This window comes from Pelecanus crispus, chromosome 3, assembly GCF_030463565.1.
Source record: "Pelecanus crispus isolate bPelCri1 chromosome 3, bPelCri1.pri, whole genome shotgun sequence".
Lineage (NCBI taxonomy): Eukaryota > Metazoa > Chordata > Aves > Pelecaniformes > Pelecanidae > Pelecanus > Pelecanus crispus.
The window spans coordinates 48,704,950-48,727,232 of record NC_134645.1 but is presented as its reverse complement, the minus strand read 5'-3'; the positions used below and the strand labels follow the sequence as shown (position 1 = coordinate 48,727,232).

The 22,283-nt window shown below is 40.6% G+C and overlaps 2 protein-coding genes across 4 annotated transcripts in view; both read right to left on the bottom strand.

The window, feature by feature from the left end:
- Positions 1 to 13,666, bottom strand: part of STRN (striatin) — a 66,174-nt gene extending 52,508 nt beyond the window's left edge. The window contains exons 1-2 of the mRNA XM_075707222.1: positions 13,355 to 13,666; positions 109 to 212 (exon numbers count right to left, since the gene is read on the bottom strand). Of these exons, the coding sequence (XP_075563337.1) occupies positions 109 to 212; positions 13,355 to 13,666 (416 nt within the window). The remainder of the gene's footprint in view (positions 1 to 108; positions 213 to 13,354) is intronic.
- A 1,537-nt stretch (positions 13,667 to 15,203) lies between these two features.
- The window catches only part of HEATR5B (HEAT repeat containing 5B), a 66,494-nt gene continuing 59,414 nt past the window's right edge, over positions 15,204 to 22,283 (bottom strand). For all 3 annotated transcript variants that reach the window (XM_075707030.1, XM_075707031.1, XM_075707032.1), the window contains 2 exons: positions 19,221 to 19,434; positions 15,204 to 17,927 (listed from right to left, as the gene is read on the bottom strand). In XM_075707030.1, coding sequence (XP_075563145.1) covers positions 17,623 to 17,927; positions 19,221 to 19,434 — 519 coding nt within the window. In that variant the 3' untranslated portion in view covers positions 15,204 to 17,622. The remainder of the gene's footprint in view (positions 17,928 to 19,220; positions 19,435 to 22,283) is intronic.

Here is a 22,283-nt window from a genome sequence, read left to right as displayed (position 1 = left end):
CTGAATACATACAGAGAAATATTTCTTGGTTTTGTCAAACACAAAGGCGAAATAAAGTATTTGTCTTCATAATTTCTTCATCATGTACTCATCACTAAAGCAGCGTACCTTTCCTGCTTAAGCGCATATTCCAGCATTTTGATTCTTCGCACCAGATCCTTCTTCAGGTTTTCTTGTCCTTTCCTTTCACCTTGAAGAAAGGCGATCTGGGCCTGCAAAAGGAAGTGTTTCATTTAGGATCTGCTTCTTCAAAACCATTAATTGTAGCTCTTAAGTGTGTGTGTCTCGCAAGTTATTTTAAAATTGATTTGTACAGTTCAAAAGAAATTGGCTTACTATGTTTCATAAACATTATACACTTAGACAAAACACTGCATAGATAAGCCTTCTAAACTGTATGCTCATTACAGATAAAAAAAGATAAGAAATAAAGCAATTTTAGTTTGTTTGACAGGGTTTATTTCCCCTCTTGGCTAAACATTCAATAAAGGATAAAGAATAGATAAAATAAGCATACAAAAAGCCTTCAGCAGATAAAAGCATTTACCAACAACATGCAGGAGAAGATAATAAAGTATTTCTGCTCACTAACTGTAGTAGTATATAATTAGTGTACTGTTCTATAGATACATGTTAGATACATGATACTAGTCAAAGAAGTGAAGTACAGCATGTTCGGCTAAAAGAAAAATAAAACCCTGTTTGTAACACAGTGCCAAGTGTTAATTATAATACTTACTAAAATAGGTTAAAGAAAGCTCTCCAGAAATACTGTAATTGAGAGAAAAAATGGAAAACAGGGAAAGGTATTTCAGTGAGGGAGACAAAGAGACGAATGGTATAGAAGTAAATAAAAGTCAAGTGCAAAAACAGACACCTAACCTTTATCAGCTCCCAGCAGAGCGTAAGTATTTAGCTGCCTGTGAAAAATCTCCTTTAAATAGAAAATGATGATATATACAAGATACTCATTCCTAATCATACAGGCAGAACTACCTGCTTTTGTACCTCATACTCAAATCAAGTCCCGTATAAGAGGCAGGTTCTTGTGCTCTCTCAACTCATGAATACACTTGTAGACAAAACCACCTATGGGCAATCACCACTTCACGCCTCAGCCTCACCGGCCTTGCAAGCCGACTGCCATTTTCAGGATCAGAGTTTTCTGCCACCTTTGCAGCTAAGTCTCCAAGTATCTCATCTGCCTCCTGAGAAGTACAAACAGGATATAAGGCAACTGGTCTAGACCATCAGCTGTTGAATGTGAAGACCAGTAAGCCTTTAATTTATATAAATATCCACTGCAGTTCTATAAGCAGTGTTTTATGTAGGTACTGCAGTCTGTACCAATCTCTAGGGAAAGCCTGGGAGAAACGAGCAGGAGTATCCTCTCCTCGCCTGCCACAACCTTGCAAGCAGTCCCCAGATATTTTACTTAACAAAGACAGACACTTCTAAAGAATAACTTATCTGACTTAAGATTTTTATGCCAAGGTGAGAAAAAAGCGTTGGTAAACACCATTTTCTCTCCACCAACTATGAAGGGAATGCACACAACAATTTTGGTTGAATTTCGGAGATCAGGCAAGATGAATCTTATTGCAAAAGGCCATTTGCTGGTGGCCAGCTATAGCAGCTGCTCTAAAATATGACACCAACTGACATAATTTCATTGCTCAAGTACAGCCAGTAAACAGCTTGACAGACACCTGAAGAATCCTTAACTACCAGTCACCAACTAGAGCAGCCAGTTTATTACACATGAAAAACACTGGCTGCTCTCTAATGAAGTCGGTTTTCACCTTCAATGGAGGAAATGCATCTGCCAAAAAAACCTCATCTGAATCAAAAGAAAGGCCTCTGTCACTCTGGCATCAAGCTTCTTCTCACTTAACATGCAAACTGGGATGAACAAAAAACTACAATTGAATTCTAACGTTCATTTTATGCTCAGATTTAGGGAAAAGCACAGAAGAAAGAAATGCTAGCGCTGGAGTCAGCATTTCGTACCCTGAAGAATGTAACTTTGCGAGAAACATGTCAACTCAACAAGGTCACCATCCCTCTCAGTAACAAGAGGAACACCTCAAGCACATACAATTTAGTTTGCAGTAACTGCACAGACACCCAGATTATAATGCATACTGCTGCGATAGTGATTTCTCTCTCCCTGCCTCCAAACAGGCCCGGCAGAAATAAACAAGTGCCCTTCTAGCCAAAAAGTGAGAGAACATCAAAACACACTATTAAAAACAGTAGAACATGATGTAAATATGTATTTGGCTGGAATGAAAAAATCATCCAATGCCATCAGGACACAAGCTGAAGGGATCTGTGATGTGACCTGCTGTCTGCAAGCAATTTCTAGCTAAGAATGAACTGACTGAACAAGCTGGAATGAAGCATTTTTACCCGGCAGGTTGGCAAAGGACAGCCAGTAATGACCTGCCTCACACACTGCTCTACTGCAAGGGCCAACCCAGCTTCACCATGCTAACAACTGAGGTTAAAGTCATCTTCCACTGGTAGCAGCCTAAACAAAGAAAAAAAATGCAACTTCTCAGTAGTTTTGACAGCTTACTTTTTTAAGAGAGAGAGACATAAACGGATTTGATTAAGAAATATCATACGACACCTCCTTCATATGATAATGAGCAGTCATGCTTCCGATACAGGGCAGCCCTGGCTCCATGACTTGTCTGACTAACCATTTGAGAACCATGATTCAAAATGGTTACCAGAAGCTTCTTAAGCATGTAAAATAGTGTAGATGTTCCTAACTACCTCTGGAGCTGAAGCATCTATGTCTTATGATTCAACATGAAGGAAAAGGATCATGCTCTACCTCCTCTGGGCCGCTGGCAGGCTCTGTGTACTATGCACATGTTGCACAGGAAGAGTGAGCACTGGAAGAAATACTAATTGATTCTTTGAGCATCTTTTATTGTCAATGGTATGCCTATGCTCTTACTGATGTCTTATAACTTCTCTTTTTCCTGGACTTCCAAGAAATCCTTGTGTTTATTACTTGAAAAGCATTCAGCAACTACAGAGTAGACTTCATGGCCCAAGAGCCGTCTCTCCAGCCCTGTGCAAGCTTGTTGCCAGGATCTTTCAAGGTTACTATATACTTTACAGATTGGTAGTTTTATTGGCAAATCAAGAAACAGACAAGTGCTCCAGAGGGCTTGAGAATAATTTTGCTCTCTCCTTGGAGGCTGCATAGTTTCTAGCATAGTTTGTTCACGCTTTTCTTCTGAGGAGCATCTTTATGCCCAATACTTATTGAGAAATTCTGCCTCTGAAAATGAGAATGCTTACATTTGATCATTTTCATAATATTCAAAAGTAATATTCCTCCCCTTTCCTGCAGCATGTTAGCAACCCTTATTCCTCATTTATGTAAGTAGTGGATAATTACAATTAGGTCAGCCTCTGTGGACAACAAAACATCGGTTATACATGTAAGCTCAAATTTTATTTAAGAAATTCTTAATGATAATATTCAGCTTTATTTGTAATGCACTAAGGACAGCATTAAAATGATAACTGAAATTTTAAACTAACAATAATACTGTAACAGTCCATATGTCATAAGCAGATTTCATTCTTTATAATGTTTGGCAATTAACTGAAAATATGCCAAGGAACCTAAATGTTCATACCATAAATGAAACAATTTGTAGTATAAATGAAAACTGAATAAATGAATACACTGAGTTTAAACAGCTAAAACGACAAATGAGATCTAGCAGTATTTATTTTCTCAGTCTCTAGAACAAAACAGTGATAACTATAGGTTCACAATTTCCAATCAAAATATTTAGCCAATACCTGTCTAAATGTCTGTGCAAACATTTAAAGTGTAAGAGGTCTGGGTTTAAACACGATGAAGAGTATAACTGAACTGTACCACTACAGTTTTCTTACAATTCGGACATAAACGACAGAATTTTATCAATAGATTGGGACTGCACAGGCTGTTACCCATGGTTGCAGCTTCAGCACAAGTCAAACCTGAAGCCTGTGGTACCTGAGGGAGTAGGAGAGCAAAGGAGGATCGCTTCCACTTTGAATGATCTGCAACACTGTTTCAACACTTGTGTTTTGGCCACTCCTGGGAAGGTTTGCCAAAAATTTCAAGAATTCACAAATATGCCAAACAAACAGGTTATGTGACAACTGACCTTCTAGCTAATAAGGTTAAAATGCATCAAGTTGTAAGCTAGTCATCACAAACCTCTAAAACACCTACAGGGATCACGCAAAAATTTGTATTGTTCCTTGCCTTATGGGTGGGGCGCATCGTCTCTATAAAGCACCCGGTCCCCACTGGCTCCGCAGTGAGGTATCAAGGCAGTGTCCGCCTCAAGTTTATTCCAGGCTAAGTGCTACAAGTTACTGTATTACAGCTCAACTGTGAAATTAAAATCAAGAGAGTAAGAAGAAGGAAAGAAAAAAAAAAAAAAACCCAACCAAAAACCAGAGAATATTGGGAAGACAGATGCCTGGAACAGTCTATTTCAGCTACAATTGTACAGTCCATTTTATTTTTTTTCCCCCCCACTATCTCATTAAAGTTTTTAGTATTACCAACTGCAATAAAACTTGGACTTTTCATGCATACTTGGTCTAAATTAATAGCACTGTAGCTATCTTAACTATTCCACTTCTTTACCAAGAGATTTTAAAAATAACATTCATTCTTATGTTGCACATGAGATTTTTTTTTTTTTTTAAACAACACTGTTGTTTTAAGAAATTCCCCAAAAGACTCTAAGGTCACATTACTGTGAAGTGGACAAAAGGGTGAGGCAATGTTTTAGGTAGCACTGGGTTAGAAACAACATTTTTTAAAATGTTGTTGACTTCCTAATACAGGCTTAGCAGCCATAACTATAATATAATCAAATAATTAAATTGTATGTTAATAAATATGGATTTTACCAATGTTTAAAACAGTAAACTGAAATTTACACTAAGTGGAATCAGCAACCACAAGGATGGTAAAAAGTCTATTATATCTGCACACCTTTTTAGGCTGACACATGACAGAAAAGCAAGAGATTAAAACTAAACAAATGATGCATGTTTAGTATCAACTCCTATTAATTCCTGAATTTTAAAGCTATTTCAAGTTAAAAGGTGATTTTTTTTTTATTTTAATTCTTAAGACTCAAGAACTGTAAAAAGCCTTTCCATTCTTTTCTTTAAACTATTTAGATAAATATTTTAAAGTAAATCTCACTTCAAATTTATGGGCACTTGAAGGTCAACAGGCACCATTTGACAAAGTAAGAGCTACTAAGACATACAATTCTGTATAGGCTGCTTCCATAATGCAACAACAAGGTCTTCACAGGTTGAGAGAAAGAGAACAAGGGAGAGAAAAAACTGGAAGAAAAGTACTGCAGAAAATACGTAGATAGCTAAAATAACTAAATACATATACAGATGAATCAGCCTTAAACAGTCGTTCTAACCGGTCTACCAAGATCTACCAGAAGGATTCTGCAGGCTGCCAGGGTGCTCAGTATTTTACATTATAGTTGGCTCACTGAAGCACTACATATTTAAGTATATTTGTAAATAACTGTAGGTATGGTTGGGGGGTGGGGGGGGAGAAGAGATTATAAACAGGTACAGGGGAGGGGGAAAGGGAAACATCAGGGGTCTAGAACAACTGGCAAATCATTTTTTTCAGCCACCATGCTTGACAGTGCAACACACACCCACCAGCACTCCATGCAAAGAGAGACTAGGAAGCTTTTGTAAGGGCCTGTAGCCATTTATAGTAACACAAAACTGAAGTGGGGCCACAGGCTGGAAGCGGCCACTGCTGAGAGGCAGGCAGTGAGGCGTATTTAGCTTCACCCGCACAGAAGCGCCTCATCCCATTTGTCACCCACACGCTCACGCTGGACGATACTGCCTCGTGGGCTAACACACAGCACAATCTGCTACTGGCAAATTATTTTTGCTGGACTTCTCAGAGATGTCCTAAAACTGGCATCAGAGCTAAGCCCTGAAAAAATTAAACCATCCAAAATAGACCAAAGATTTAGCTTACGGTAAAAAAAAAAATTGAGATAATTCTTCATCTCGTTGAAAACATTGTTTGAAAAACAATTTCTTATCAGTGAATTCAAAACTCCTAATAGATCATCCAGAATCAAAAATTATTTAGTAATTTACTCCTGGCAATATCTTGATTACTAATTTAAGCATCTCAACTAACAGGAAGACTTTTCCTTCTGCAGTCTGAAGTGTTTTACTTGGTAGATCTCTGTTCAGATAGCCAGTCTTTCTTTTATCTACTCTTCAGTGCTGCCTTTCACTGTTCTAACAACTGCAAACATCAAAATACTTGCTGAGTTAGCCAAGCAATGTATATTCAGCTTATTTAATCATTTTTCATAAGCAAAAATTTTTGTAGTACACTTAAGTAAGTGGTGAGCATTAACTTTTTTTTTTTCTTCTTTTTGAGTCCCAGGAGCATGCTCCATGTAGACTGATGTAAGGACAAAAAGAAAGCAAGTTTTAAATGTGATGTAATTCTATAGGCAACACGGCAATGACATGTCACAAAATAATCACGTATTATGAGCTGGAGTCCAAATTGCAAATGCTCAAATATAATTCCTTCCCACTTGCTGTACAAGAAAGGCAGAAATGCAGCAACAGCAGCCAGCACCAGGACTGACAAATAGACTTATGGCCGACATTTAAACTGAGACAATGGAAGTTCACAGGCTGAATGAATCACTGGGGGTATAGCAAGACAAGGGAGAACAAATCTGGAGGAGATTTTTAGATTTGGCTTTGGTAACAAAAGAGGAGTGAACCAGACTTGACCACATGAACATTTGCAAAGGCAATCGGCACGTTCCGGTTTCTCACTCCTACAGCCAGGAGCAGCTCCTCCTTGTATTCAAGCATGCACCACCACCCTGAACTGACTAGAGCATCAAGTGAAACAGATACAAAAATAACTGATTTTGTTCTCACCTCCTGTTTACAAGCTTGGATATGAATATCATGCATGCCATTTTTGTTCCGATGTTTTTGCAATCCTGCCCTATGTGACTGCCCTAAAGGGAAACATATTCCTGGCTAAGAGCGAAAAAATTCAGTATTTCCACACTGCAATCATAAATTTAACTTCTTTGTCATTGGGTTATTTTCAAAATACTCAGTATTAGTTAGCATATAGCAAACTTTTTTCAAATAGGAAAAGAACATCTTCTAGATGAATCCATCTACAGGCCCACACAGAACAGATCACTATGATAAAGTGAACCTTTGTTTTCACATTTCAGAGTATTTTTATTTCTAGTGTATTGTCTGCAAAGCTTGGATCCCAAGCACTCTGAAGTGATTCAGAAGAGCTGTTTCAAGTATCTAAGCATTTCTCAGCATTTAAAAACAAAACATAACAATCCTTCATCTATTTCTAAGTCAGTTCTTGCCACTTTTTAGCTAAAGAACTTAGAAAGGAGGACTAGACAAGGTCTGGCAGCCTTGTGAAGCCAAGTATGTGAGTAGGTTGCTGACCAATACCTATTTTCTCAGAAAACTGTGTACAGACATCAATTTTAGTTGAGGCTTGGCATTCGTACAGTCTTACTTCTTTTAGCATTAAATTAAGATGAACCAAAAGTCTCTGGACATGCATGTGATCTTTCTTGGGGAATTTTACACACCCTGTTCTAGAATTAGTAAATAAAGTTTCAGTGTCTACTGAAACGTTGATAAAGGCTGAGTTATATAACAACAAGCAACTTCTTGTTCAAACAGTGCAAAGTTACTTACCCTTGATGCAATAAAACTGACATGAGCCAAGACCTTCTTCAGAAAAAGGAGGGCTACAATTTGAGTAGGGCACACAGATACCAATTTAAATTATAAACGTTGACTAGTAAAGACACATAGGATGTTTCACCATACACTAACCTGACGTTGAAAACCAAAGTTTTCCACCTAGAATATAACAATTAATTTCATTTTTGCTTAATTCAACAAGTCTACAGCAAATCACGAAAATCGGAAAATCCTGTTCTTTCTGAAAGTGTAACTTCCTGTGAAAAGTGTTTGTAAGCTTTAAAAACCACTTGGAGACAACCTAACATTGCAAAACTCTCTGTTCATGCCACCTCAGTATTTACAGCAGCACTTTCCTAAGAGTTAGGCCCATTTAAGAAACACATTTTCATTACACTTAAAACTAAATTACAGGTTTAACAGATTTGAGAAGAATGGGAAAATCTCATGCTGGGAAATGCTCGGATCATTTACGCAATTTAAAAAAAAAAAAATCAAACTACTACAAAACCCAGGTACGGACCTGCAAAGAACCAGTTTAAGCAGTTTCTATTTACATTCTACTTCTCTACAAAAGCTACAAATTTCTGTAATGCAGCTCTTTCATCATTGAACATTTACTCCCAGTAGTCCTCCTGGCTTAAATAAAACAAGCCATGACAGCTTATCAATGAGTATACTGGGATTAGCTGGCAATCATGCATATAAGCAAACAGGAAAGAAGAGTACAGAAGCTTCTCTTTTTTGCTTCATATTAATTTGGCAACTAGAAAGTTTGCTAAAAAAACTTCGCAAACGAAAAGGATATCTGGCAGTCACTGAGACCCATTTAGCATCATCTTTCCCAACTAAACATGTCTCAGTATTGTGACCATGGCTTATTTTCTTCTGCCTTTCTTTTGATTTATCTGACATATTTAAAACAATAAAGTTGAAAATATTGTCCTTCTGGGGTGGAGAGGAATTTAACATTAATCACCGTTTTCTTTGTAATATCTGCCTTGTGAGAAAAAAATATTTTATTGAAGACTTCTACAGCACTTCTGCCAATTCATCTTTCACAGAGAATCTCAGAGATTTGACCCACATCTTCATATTTGGAAATCTTACACAAAAACTTATTCAAACTGTATTTTATCTTCTATTTTATTGGCCAAACCAAATCTTTAGCAGTTTTCCATTAACTAAATAACTGATTTCATCAACTCATTGCTCATTACTTTTTCTCTGAACAATATCTGCAGATTATCCAGCTATCAATGATTTTTAACTAGAAACTTAATCCAGTAAGAGGACTGTTACCGAAAAGCCAACAAACTGTAAATATCAACTATTTCTGAATCAAGTAACCAATGTCCTAAACCACACTATAAATAGCCACAGCCATCTGTGCGATTTGCCCCTTCTCCTCATTACTTTAACTTGTCTATCTCCAAGGACACAGTTCTACCACATAGCGTGCCTGGTTTCATCGCCTGCCTCTTGCCTCAGAAAAGCAGCAGAAAGGGGGAAGATCAGCATCCCTGACCCCCCCTCGAGAGCTAACATTACTAAATCTGACTTCCATAACCCACCTCAAGTGCTTATCTATTATTTTCATCACATTCCTTCTATTACAGTTGTTTGCTATCATTAAACCACATTTTATCTCATATCATTAATTCTTTCCCTATTTTTTTTTCTTTTGGCAGTGTCTTACAAGGAATATTTTTAACAAAAGTTGTGGAAAGAAACCACAATGTATCACCCATTCTCCGTAATTTCCTTGCAAACCTTTTCAGAGGAAAGTTTACCCAAGACAAATAATTTTAATGTAACCCTATCAGGTCCCACTACTCCAAACCAGTCTACTGCTCTTAAGGCACAGTTAGAAGAAATGAAAACTAGTAGTGAAGAGCACAATAGCTAGAAAATTCCTTAGCAGGATACGGGATGTCTATACATGCAATTACATACAGCATCGCAGTTTGTTGCAATTTAGAACATTTGTGAAATGCAGAGAAATGCCAAAGTCTGCAAATCAGCATTTTTGCTAGAAAAATGTTTGTCGGGAGCAAAACTTTCCACAGCAACATACGCATTGCTTGCAAAGACAAAATTTCTACTTGAAACAAAAGCCATACACACACATACAAAAAGCCTTCCAAGCTCATCCAGCCCAGAAGCTGCAGAGCTCAACAGCTTTGTTGCTTGCTGGGACAAGGACGTGCATCGGCAGCGCTCAGCTCTGCGGGGGTCCCAGCCGCAGGGTCAGAGTCCCCATCGCTCTCTCCCAGGGGTGGCAGATGGCTAATTAAAAGGGAAGTAGCATCCACAACAGAGAATCACCCCCAGCCGGTCAGAAGATGTACTGTTAAGGCAAGACACCAATATGGGAGGCAGTTCAACCCCTGTTTGCCTCAAGCAAAGATAAGAATTTCAGTGCCCTGCATATGTATTTGATCTAACTCTTGGCTATTTTGGGATGGGCTTGTCCAACACATGATGACAACTCTGAAATGCCTTGGAAACAGAGTCCAGAAAAATGCAGAAGGAAAAAAAGAAAAGTTTAAAACTTTTGCAGAACAGGAAACCCTTTCTTGTCAACTCTCCTAAGCAGCTGCTAGAAGAACCTAAGAAAAGGAAAATTACTCATTTCTAAAAAGACATGAAAATAAATGATAATGCTATAAAATACAGTTCGTGAATACTAAAATAAGGATTAATAATGTTAGTATTTTTGCTAGTGAATTATTTCACAGGGCATCATAAGAGTTTATTCTTATAATTTTCAATATGCAGACATCAAAGTACCATAAACAGAAAGCAAGCATGAAAAGTGAGATATGTAATTACCGGATAAGCAACTAGGGGAACGCTGTATGAATCTGTTTTCATTCTTATTTGAAATACACAGCTTATTAATGATATTTGCATAGATATAAATATTGAAGTCCTCTTTAACCCTTAATGAAGAAGATTATATAACTGAAGCAACAATAATTTCAAAAGGTTCAAGAAAAAAAACTAGAAAAATCAGAGTAAACATGAATATTTGCCAGGGAAAGCAAAATATAGGCACTTGATAGGAAGAAAAACCGTGGAAAGGCAGTACTAGACCAGTAATGAAGAACAGAGAGTAAGCTGCGTGGCCTGCCAACTCACATACGTTATAAACTTGGGTGTGTGTCACCTGAGCAAGCATCACATAACACAACAGAAAGGTACTCTACCCGAGTAACACATTTACTTCCACACAATTCATTACAAGGAAAAGAAAAAGAGAAAATAAAAAGAAGCCCAGAGGGGAAGAAAAGGAAGATAGGAAATCACAGTGGGACTGACTTACAAAGTGTTTTTGGAGAGTGTATAGCTTAACTAACCAACAGCTACAGAGCAGAAGCCAAGCATGGTAATACTGTGGCATGAAGTATCTGAAGTATTTAAATATCATGGCAGGTAAGAAACTGGAGGTAAAGTCTACCGTTAAGAAACAAGATGAATTGCAGAAAAAAATGTATGGGATACTAAGACGACCGTACAAAATAGATCCTCTGCCACACAGTCTCCCAAGAGAGCAGATAAGCTAACACTGAAATTTGCATTGGATAGAAGAGTAGTAAAGTACAATGAAGAGCACTGCATCTTTATCTCAAGAGAGAGAAACTGCCCGACCTCAAATTTCCATTATTCTGTTAAACATTTCCAAATATATAGGCCAACAAAAGGCTTCAGAAGGAGCACGGAGCTGTTTTTTAATTAACACTGCTTATCCTTCAGCTCTACGTGTACAATTTCTAAAAGCCATCCCGTAGCTGCTGAACCCCTAACACAAACCTCTCACACGGATCAAAGAACATTCAACTGCAAATGGTCACAGCAGACGTAACGCCTGATGTCTATGGAGACAGCCAAGAATTTTGCACCTTTCTGAACATGACTCTGCAGCAGATAAGTGCTGTTACAGCTTGTGGCAATGCCAGCCGCAGTTAATTATAACTTTATTGAAACGTTCTGGCAAGAGCCAAAGGCGTTCAAGCAAACAACTTGTAATCGGGTTATATTCCCAGTTCTGCCACTGATAATACATTACTTCGGCAAATAGTTTAAGTACTCTACTTTCCTCCTGTCTCATCCATAACACTTACCAAGCTTTTGAGGGATACTTGGGGGAGGAGGAGGAATGGCATGCTAGCCTCTGTTGAAGGGCACTACAAATATGCGAAGTGTTATTACTATGAACACACTGGCACAATTTCTTAGGTCCTGTAAAACAGACTCTTTTCTCCAAAGCAATTTTTGAGATCTGTATAAGCTATGAAAAAATGCCAAGGTATTTATGAGACTCCACTGGATATGTGACATGTGACGTTCTTCTTGTACACGGCTAAGCTAGTTACTTTCTACACAGTATTTTACTGGATGCAGTGAATAGAAACATGATTCTGTTACTAATGAATTTTTCATTGACTCATTGAAGTTAAAATAAAAATTACTCTTTTGCCCTCATGACCACTTCCTTTAAATTCCTACAAGGGAACCCTCAGCAAAGAACGTCACATCTGCCACTCATCTCAGAGCAGTTGTTTGATGTTACCACAGAAAGTACAATTAAACAGATGACTTCCCTACTAATTAAAAAAAACAAAAAACCCAAACCAAAACCAGAGAAGTGGTTCGCATTGCAAAACAGGCTCAAGACTCCCTTGACAAAGATGGTACGTCCAAGGAAAGACACAGAAAGAAAAGAGATGGACAGGAAGCAAGAGACAAAGAAAGGGAGACCTAAAAAGGTAGCTGAGTAGACACTTTTCAGTCTCAAACATGGCCAACTGAGAAACAAACAGCGGGCTGCTGGCAATGTGGACTACGTTAAGGTTTACTACAGAGCTCTTCTTGTAAACAAAGCCAAAGAGGAACAACAAAGGTTGCATTATCGACTGTTTATCAGAGTTAACATAAGGTGCCCATCACTGAAGTATCTGGCAGTAATGGCTCTAGGCCAGCAGCTCAGAAGTTCTTTAACCACAAGATCACTATCAGCCCTTGAACGCACTAATGAGCGTATCAACCCCACCGCTTTTCAACTGAGAACACTCCATAACGCATCCCATTAATCCCAAAGGAGTTGCAGCCGGTCCCACAGGCCTGGCCCGGGGACCGAGGGCCCAGAGGGGCTGCGAGCCAGCACCGAGGGCCGGCGGAAGCCGCCCGCTGCGGAGGGGCAGCGGCACAAGGGAGGCGCGCAGCTCGCCGGAGGCAATTTTTAACAGCGGGTTTATGAAACTGGTGACAAGTTTAGGCGGCCGGCCCTGGAGGGGCACCCGGAAAACTCCGGAGAGGCGGCAGGCAGGGGCCGCTCCCCTCAGGGCCGGCCGCCATGTCACGCCCCTCCGCCCGGCGGCGGGGGGCGGCCGCCCTCTGAGGGGCAGGAAAATGGCCCGCGGTGGAGCCGGGCGGCCGCTCCCTCACGGGGAGAAGGACAAGGGGGGAAGCGGGGGGAGCGGCCCCGGAGCAGGGAGGGTGGGGGGGGGAAGGAGGTCGCGGGTGTTACCTGCAGCTCCGCCCGCTCCGCCTCCCACTCGGCGCGCTCCGCCTCGAAGCGGCCCCACTCGTGCTGCAGGAAATGCAGGATGCCCGGCACGCTGTACTGAGCCCGGGACGCCGACACCGGCGCTGCGGCTCCGGAGGCTGAGACCCCCCCGCCACCGCCGCCGCCTCCTCCTCCTGCTGCCGCCGCGGCGGCCGCTGCTGCCGCCGCTTCGCCCGGCTCCAGCCCCGGCCCGCCCGCCGGCGGCGACAGAAGCAAGGCGTTATTGTTGTTGTTGTTGCTGAAGAAAACGCCGGGCCCCACTTGCTCGTCCATGGCCGGGCCGGGTCTGCCGCGCTCCCCGCCGCCGCCCGCACCCAGCCGCGTCCCGGCAGCAGCAACAACCTGGGCGCGTCCCGCCCGCCGTCACCGCCTGACAGCCGCCCCCGCCGGCTGCTACGGCAGCCCGGAGGGGCCAGTTCCAGAGAGCGAGTCGCGCCGGGCCCCCCTCAAGGCATTCTGGGAAATGTAGTTCCGCTGGGCGGCAAGGGCCGGAGGGAGAGGCGGGAAGAGGGGGACGTCGCCTTTTTCTCCTCCGCGCTGCCTTTATTTCGAGGAACGACGTTACAGCCAGTGAGCCTCATCCCCATGGCGTGCCATCTTGGGGTAGCGACCGGCAAGCCGTGGCAGCGGGCAGCCGGCAACGCAGGCCCGGGCCCGGTGGGCTGGGCGGGCGTGCAGGGGACCGCGGGGAGCCGCGGCGGGAGGGGCAGGGCAGCGCTGAGCAGCAGCGAGCGCCCAGATTGATCGCGACGTCCACCTGGGAGCAGGATTTAAATGGCTTTGGCACGCTCGCGGCCCACCGTCGGGACATAAAAAGGGCAGGTGTCTCGCAGCAGTTTCCCAAACTTTGGTCACGCCCTGCACTCTCAGCCCCAGCATTTCTGTTTCGGCCCTGTTCTGAGCAGTGCTTGGCGTCAAAGCACCAAACACTAGAAATCCAGCCCAGGATGGGATGAAACGAAGAGCAAAACAGCATTTTCTGGGAATTGCCATACTGCCTCTTCTGCAAGGAAAGGGAAAACGTGATACTCGGAGGCTGGCAGCAAAGCCCGGGGCTGAGGGCGCAGGCTGTCAGCGTTGCTCTCTCCTGCTTCTCCCGAAGACACACAAAGACAGAAAGTTAGGCTTGCTTTCCGCGCCGCATACACACTGACACCGGAGGCTTGCTGAAGGCAGACAAACACACCGGTACCGACAGGCTTGACAGCAGGGCTAAGTGCCAGCAGCACCCCGCTGCCTCCGCTCGACCCCAGGCGTGTGTGACCCCAGGCTCGACCCCCAGGCGGGGTCCCTGCGGGTGCCGTGAAGGGGCCCCGCCGCCCCTCACCGCACCCTGGGCGCAGCAGGAGCGCCCCGTGTTTACTCAAGCAGTGCTTCCTGTTTCCCCTTGGCTGTTCAGAAATTGTACTCGCCCGCTTCGAAACCCTGCCCTCGGAGATTAGAGCTGTGGCTGGTGGATGACCTCTTCGTGCTTTTACCGAGGGAAAGACAACGAAGGAAGCCTATAGTATAGAGCGCGTCACAGAGCCGAGGGGAAGAGGAGCGAGAGCACGGAAGAGAGAGCGCGCTCTGGGGGAACCTCGGCAGGGAACCGGGGTAGAAAAACAAGGCTCACCCAGAAAGGAAGGAAATGGCAGAGAGAAAGACGTGAAGGGGAAACAGAGCAAATGAGCTTGATGAAAAGGCCTATTAAGATTTAGGCCATCGACAAAGAAACAGATGAAAAGGAGGGTGGCAACAATAAGCACGACAGGCATTTCAAGTTATTTTGTTTCGGTTTTTTTAATCAAATGACATTTGATGCCAAACATTATGAAAAACCACACGGTTATAGCTTGAGTATGAGGAGCAAGCAAAGAAGCAGATGAGGACTTAGAAACTGGGGAAGGATGTATACAAGTGAAAGCTGAGCATGTTGTATACAGTCACACAGTATACAAAGAAAAACCTCTCCCTTCTCTGTCCCTCTACATCTGTCTAGTGCTGTTTTCCCTTCTGCTAACTTTTTTCTACCAACTTCTTAGTTATGCTTGATTGCTACACCTCCCTCCACCGCCTGCTCCCCTTTTCTGAGTTTTCAGACATCTTGTAAACTAGAGTCTAACCAAAACATAAAAGTTCTGAGATAAAAATTAAGGTAAATAAAACCTGATTATAGACAAAAAGTTTTCAACAAATATCAAAGTCATTAATTACTAGACTACCTGGGGGGATGGAATCTAAAACAGATTACAAAGTTATTTTCTTAGCTTTACTTGCAAAATTTTTGTGTTCAATTTTGTACTAAAAGAGTTTCCTTAATACTTTCTCTCAAATGTTAAACACGTTCAGATCTACTTCTGAGCAAAATAGCTTTGTAATGCTTTAAACACGTATTAGAAAGTGATATATTTTAATCAATTTAATCCCCACTACATATAAAAAGATGAAAAAAGTAGGGAAATTACTTTCCTCCTCATGTACGGCATATTGTTTTTACTTCTGGGTGTATCTTTACTCCTGTAGGACAATGGAACAAGACTTGGAAGCTAACATCTTTGTGAAGAAAAATATTTGAAAGATTAGAGTATGTACCACTTGTTGTGTCCTCACTTTAGTACTAAAATATTCATTGTGAAATAAAAGCTTTTCTGATTTTGTATTAAGTATTTTGCACACACCAAATACAATAGAGCAAAGGAGCATTGTCTTGTCCTCCATTTTGCATAGATACTCAAAGGGTTATAGAAGGTCTTACAGGAAAAGAGAGACCAGGCAAGTGACTATGCAAAAATAATGATCTACTATTAATCACATTCAATTCTATTTACTATCCCTTTGTTATATTTGGGTTGAAGTAGAAGCTTCTGAAATATGCAGTTTTTACAGAGTATCCAGAAAAACATCAGAGATGAAATTCAACAGGCCTAGCCGAGCCTTCCAGTTATGTATCTTCTCTCTATATAGCAAAATGTATAGAAAGAACCCTATAGAACCCCATAAAATCAACAGCAGTGTCAAAAAACTCATGTAAGTCAGTCTCGTATACACAAGAAAATACACAGTTCTGCACTTCCGCCAATAGGAAGGGCGAGGTCTGGCAGCAGACAGACATTGGGAGTCACTGGCTCTGCGCTGTAAGGTTAGCACAGCACTTGAGCTCTAAGCTCAAAAATCTGCAGATCAGACTCAGTCAGATGGGAGGGGAGCCATGTGCTTTTCAAAAAAGAAAAGCCTGGTAGGGGAAGGAAAAACTGGAGGAGCCTGGCTCTCACTTGTGTTCTGCTCCTTTCGTCAGTACAGGTGCACAGCGCTCAAGTAATTTGGCTCTGCAAACTTTATCAAGGACTGCAGATAAGATATATCCACTGAGACTAAAATCTTGCAGGAAGGTTAAATACCTAGGAGTCTGGACAAAGAGCAGAGCACTGAATCATCACATTCAACCAGTGTCTGGCAGAATAGGAAGACTGCTAACACACAGCACCTTACAAGGGCCAAAATCTACACCTACAAAAATGCAGGTAGCAGGCAGTTCTCTTTATAAACTCGATTTCCAATGCATTCTTTAGAATTTATCTTAGAAGAGATAGGGGATTACATTCTTTGCATCCTTTATTAATTTCCAAGCATGGAAATGGATCTGAAAGAAATATACACCACATAAATAAGGACAACTCATTAAGACAGCATGCTTGATCATTCACCTTGAGAAAGGCTGAAAATTTCCAATTCTTTGTTTTTTTTCATGCAAGCTGAAATGATCTACAAGGTCTGACAATCCCCTTCCCTACTTTCTTTTTAAAAGGAAAAAGTGCATACTTCTACACTTGAAATTCCCTATGGTACATGGTAAGTATTGCATAATGGTTTCTCCTCTTCCCTCCATCCCCACTGTGTTCATGTGTTGGCATAATGGTATGATAACAATCACCAGATTTCAAAAACCACTCAAAGGTTTGCGGTAGCTTTTAAAAATAAATAAAACTATTTAGTCAGCTAGAGAATAGGGTTTTTTGGTGGATAATTTATAACACAAATTCATAAATATGATCACATTCAGTTTCCTAAAAATCTATACAAGTAACGCCACTTCCCTTGTAACGCATGGATTTCCAAGTAATTACACAAAGCTCTATTAGACAGCCTTTCACATACAAACTACGCAAAATTAGACATATACGCAGGAACACATCAGGGCTAATGTAATGCTTCTGACCACTTAATGGTCCAAAGATAACAAAAGTAATTCAAAAAAAGCTGGTTTTCAGTTTAATTGTTGGGGTGGAATGTACTGTGGGTGGTGGTTGCCGAGCAGCTGCTTTTGCTTTGCTGGCCTGACTTGCTCGGACTGCAGTTTCTAGACGTGTTTTTAACTCAGGAGCAGCTCCCATTACTGTCTTGAAAGCATGTGGGTAAAGTGGACCAATGTGCATTAGATTCTGAAGTGCAAATTCATGAAGATCCTTAGATGCTGTACATGCAGAAGCAAAGGCATTTTCATTCAGTAAATAGGAGATCAGAGTGGGAACGAGAAGGGCAAGCAACTGGACTCCTGAAAGTGAAAGAAAAAAAAACCAAACAAACATGTAATAACTGTATCAGAGAAGAAAACATGAGAAAATTAATTTTATCACTGACTAGACTGATAAGGGTAATTTTGTTTTCAGAATTGACAATAAACACTGTAATTAAAAAATGATCAAATGAAAAACAACTGAAATGCAGATAGTTTCCTGTCCCTTGGTCACTCAAATCTTTATCAGGATTGTGTTTCAGACTTCTATTATTGTTCATCACAGTTATTTTGTTCCTGACTCTTCTTTAAAGATGCCTTTGCACCATCTGATTGCAGATCATTGATAAGAGACTGTAAGATGTGGAGTGCCTATCATATTAAAGGATTTCAAAATGCTTTTCAGGCAGACAGAAACATTATTCAATTAAATCTGAATATCAGGCTCCCCAGTGAGCATAACAGAACCACTATTATGCAAGTGTTCATGAAAAAGTCAGGGACAGTTATCTGCTGTATTACTCCATTCTGGAAGATTCCAATCCAAAAACTAGCACTGCAGCTGTACTTGGGCTAGCACGACCCAATGACGCCACAGCCCGAAATGGCACACAGATCAGAAGGGTTTATCTTTGTTTCCTCAAAGGGGCTCAAGAAAACATACATTTAGTGTTTTACCATCAATGAAGAGAAATAGCAACAGGGAGTATGTTGGGGGAGGGGAGAAACCCCAACAAACCCCACAGAAACAACAGTAATATTTTTACAAGGAACTTTATCAGCATTTAAGCCAAATGTCTGCAGAGTAAGTCTTTAGAAAATGCATTGTTTCAGTTAAAGAATAACTGAACTTAAACTATAAATACTGTATTCTTTCTTTTGAAGCAAACAGGAGGCTCCATCTACAATCAAGATATTCTGACCAGTACAATTCCATTTCTTGGGCTTTTTAGATAAACTTGGTTGAGCTGGTAGAAGCAACCTGCTAAAAGGGATGAGTCTGCTAAAATAAATACAAGTTAATAATAGGAAAAACTAAATTTAAACAGTGTGAACTACTCATTTCCAAACAGAAAACAGCACTCACTACTGCAGTTCATGTTTAGAATTTTTTTTCCTGCAATGACCAGAAATGCAAAGGCTACAGCGTATCATACTGTATGTGCTATATGAGTCCATGTGTACAAAAATTCTAGTACTGGAATTACAAAAGCATGTTGCACAGGCATGGTCTATTTGTGACTATGCCATCAAGTTCCTAACTGCAAGATTTCTAACATTCAATATTCTATTTTAGCATTACACATTTCTCTAGAAAAACTAAATACTTACTATTTTGCTCCTCACCAAGGGCAACCAACGTTTCAAGGACTTTAATTCCTTCCTGGACTGCTAACAGCTCCAGGTTGTTGTTTGGACGGCTCCTTTCCACAGCTTTCAACTTCTCAACCATGATAGGGGCCAACGAATGAATATATGGAGTTGACAGGGCACGATTGGTGTGTTGGAATACAGAAAGCAGAAGCTGGTAACACTTGGCTTGAACCTAATCAAATCAAGATAAATACATTGTCCTGAAAGTTATTTGTTAACTCAGGGAATTCTAATAAACTCTGTTATCTATGTATGTGAAATACATGTGATACTGGGGGGGGGGGGGAAGATGACTAAAGAGATGACTAAAGGGGAAGGAAACATACTGAATAAGATGAAAGCAGCAACACAGCCCATCTGCTAAAATAATATTAGCCCAGTTTTCAATAAAAGGAAGGCCAGTTAGAAAGAACATGCAGGTACTAAATAGCAGTAACAGTATGAACTCAGAGAAAATAAAGGAATAGTTAATGTCATACAAGCCAGTCATACTGGTCCACAGAGAAATACACCTTTAAATCTCAGAACTACCAGCACTAATACTAGATGTATCTGCAAAATCATGAAATGCTATTTGAATCTCAGAAGGGTAAAACAGCCCATAAAAATTACTCCGATCGAAGTGATCTTATTGCTTTAACATGAGCCAAGGCTGTAGCCAAAAGTGGCAAGGCCTCCTTCCTCTGCATTCTCCATCTTGTGCTGGTGGTAGCATAGGAGTATACATGTAGCCATACAGTGAGCTGGATCACAGAACCCTCTCCTTGTCTTCCTTCTACTTTCTTTTTCCCTCCTCCCTCTTTTCCCTGGAAAGCAGCGATTATTAAAGTCAACATTTGGGAAAATGACTCACTGATGATCTTGTTTAGATGAACTTATGAATGCATTTTATTTGGGTGTACAAAGGTTTTCCTCCAAAATCCCAGACAAATAACCCAGAACTTTTGAAAAGGTAAAGCCCCACAACAAAACAAGGATAAAACATTGCACACACTTTCAAATTGCACTCAAGTCTGAACAGGATGAGTTACTGAGCACATGCTGAACAGAAACATTCTAGAGGAAGTATTATTGAACACAATGACCTGTGAGGAGATGCAGGGATGACTGGAAACATGGATGTATAAATAAAAATATTGAATAAAAATGATAAGAGAATAAAAATTAATAGTAAGAAAAATACAAGTTATGCAGCTCAGGTCCCTGTTAATTCACGAGCATATGGCTGTAAGTTTTCTATACAATTCAATTTTTAAGGCCTGAAGTAGTAACACATCTTCTAATACTGTTTTTATGCTTTCTAACAAGGCTCCACAGAAGAATTTTCTCCTAATGCCTTACTCAGCATCATCTTTGACCAGTTTCAACAAATTATTTCTCTATCTCTCCATATCACTCCAAATAATTCCCTTTCCTTTCTGTCTACATTCTTTAAACTTTACTCCTTATTAGCTGTTAAGATTATTAGCCTTTGAAACAAGGAATAGAAGTCTCTTTTCTTACATGCATGCATAAATCAAATTAGAGCATTACGACTGCATCTGACAGCAGAATTTCATCCCAGCTTCATTTATTCCATCTATGTAATATAAAACTTTTGACTATTCCACATTCACAGAAGCCTACAAAAACTCCTGTGAGGTAAAATCAGGGCTTCATCAAAGCATGTAAGGCACACTCTCATGTAAAACTTGCCCATTAGCACTGAGAGACAAGGGTCTCTGAACTGAGTTCCCCTGTTGGTGCAAAATGAAATTCAGCTCACCAGCCTTCTCATTATTACTATACATGATATGTAACCTTTCGGACTTTTGCAGGTGGTAACAGTTTCACAAATATTTCTGTATTTCTTATGAGGCAGCAGTGTTTCTTTAGAAGAGTTTTTTCCATCATCAAATCAATGCTTTTAGTACAATCAGTATAATGCTTTTATTACAAACGGGTCTAGTTACTGACCCCAACAACGAGTGTTTTGTATTTAAAAAACTAGAAGGGACACACAAGTATTACAGTCTATGTTCTGCACATCAGAGGGGAGAGTGGACACAATCTGGCTGCTGTCAGAGCATTCTCTGTGAATTACAAAAACAGTGGTAAGTTCCAGCTCACTGACAGCTCTCCAGCAGGGTGGTGGGCAAAGATGTACTTCTCTCACTATTCATGTGTTTATACAAAGCTGAGAGAGAGCATGACATAAAAGTTCCTGCTTAATACAACTGACATTTCCATTCACACATTAAAATTTTAAGTAGCTTTACACCCAAAGTAGGCTTCAGAACCAACGGAATTTTATGTCCATGCTGGAAAACCCCAGCCCTGCTGCAGAGAAGAGTTATCAGTCTAAACAGGATTTTAAATGCCTCACTGTGACCCTAACACATCACAATTTTTTGTGTGTTTTTCTTCTCAGGAATCTCTGCAGTGCTCGCTTGCGGAAACACTATAGATTTTTCTCTTTACCTCCCACCTGCAGATCTGTATACCCACTCAAGCAAACTGACATATACATGGCTGGAACAGCTAAGCTTAACTATACAGCACATAAGCCTGCTTGAACAAAGTCAGTCTACAACTTTTTAGTTTCCCTCTTCAGTGGGAAAATAATTTAGAAGATAATTCATAAAGACAAACCAAAGGGCAGAACTGAAATCAGGAGACAGATGATTCACAATCTGTTGATGTTCTGATGGTGACCACAAAATTATATTTTTGCACTCAAACTGAGTTTTGTATGAACATGTAAAATAAGCACAGGTTCTGCACAAATACAAAATTCACCAGAAACGTGGGCTGTAACTTCACCTACAGAAAAAGTGGTTCAGTTTGTATTATAGAAGAACAGCATTAATGTAGAAACGTTACCAGTTACTCTCTGGTAACCAACCTTTTCATTTGATAAAATTTCACATATCAAAGACTTCTTTTCCTTTTAAAAAGGTACAAGTCAAGAACCTGGCACAATGTCATGAACACACATTACCTAGAAGCACTTCGTTTGTGTTGTTTTGCTCACTAAAGAGT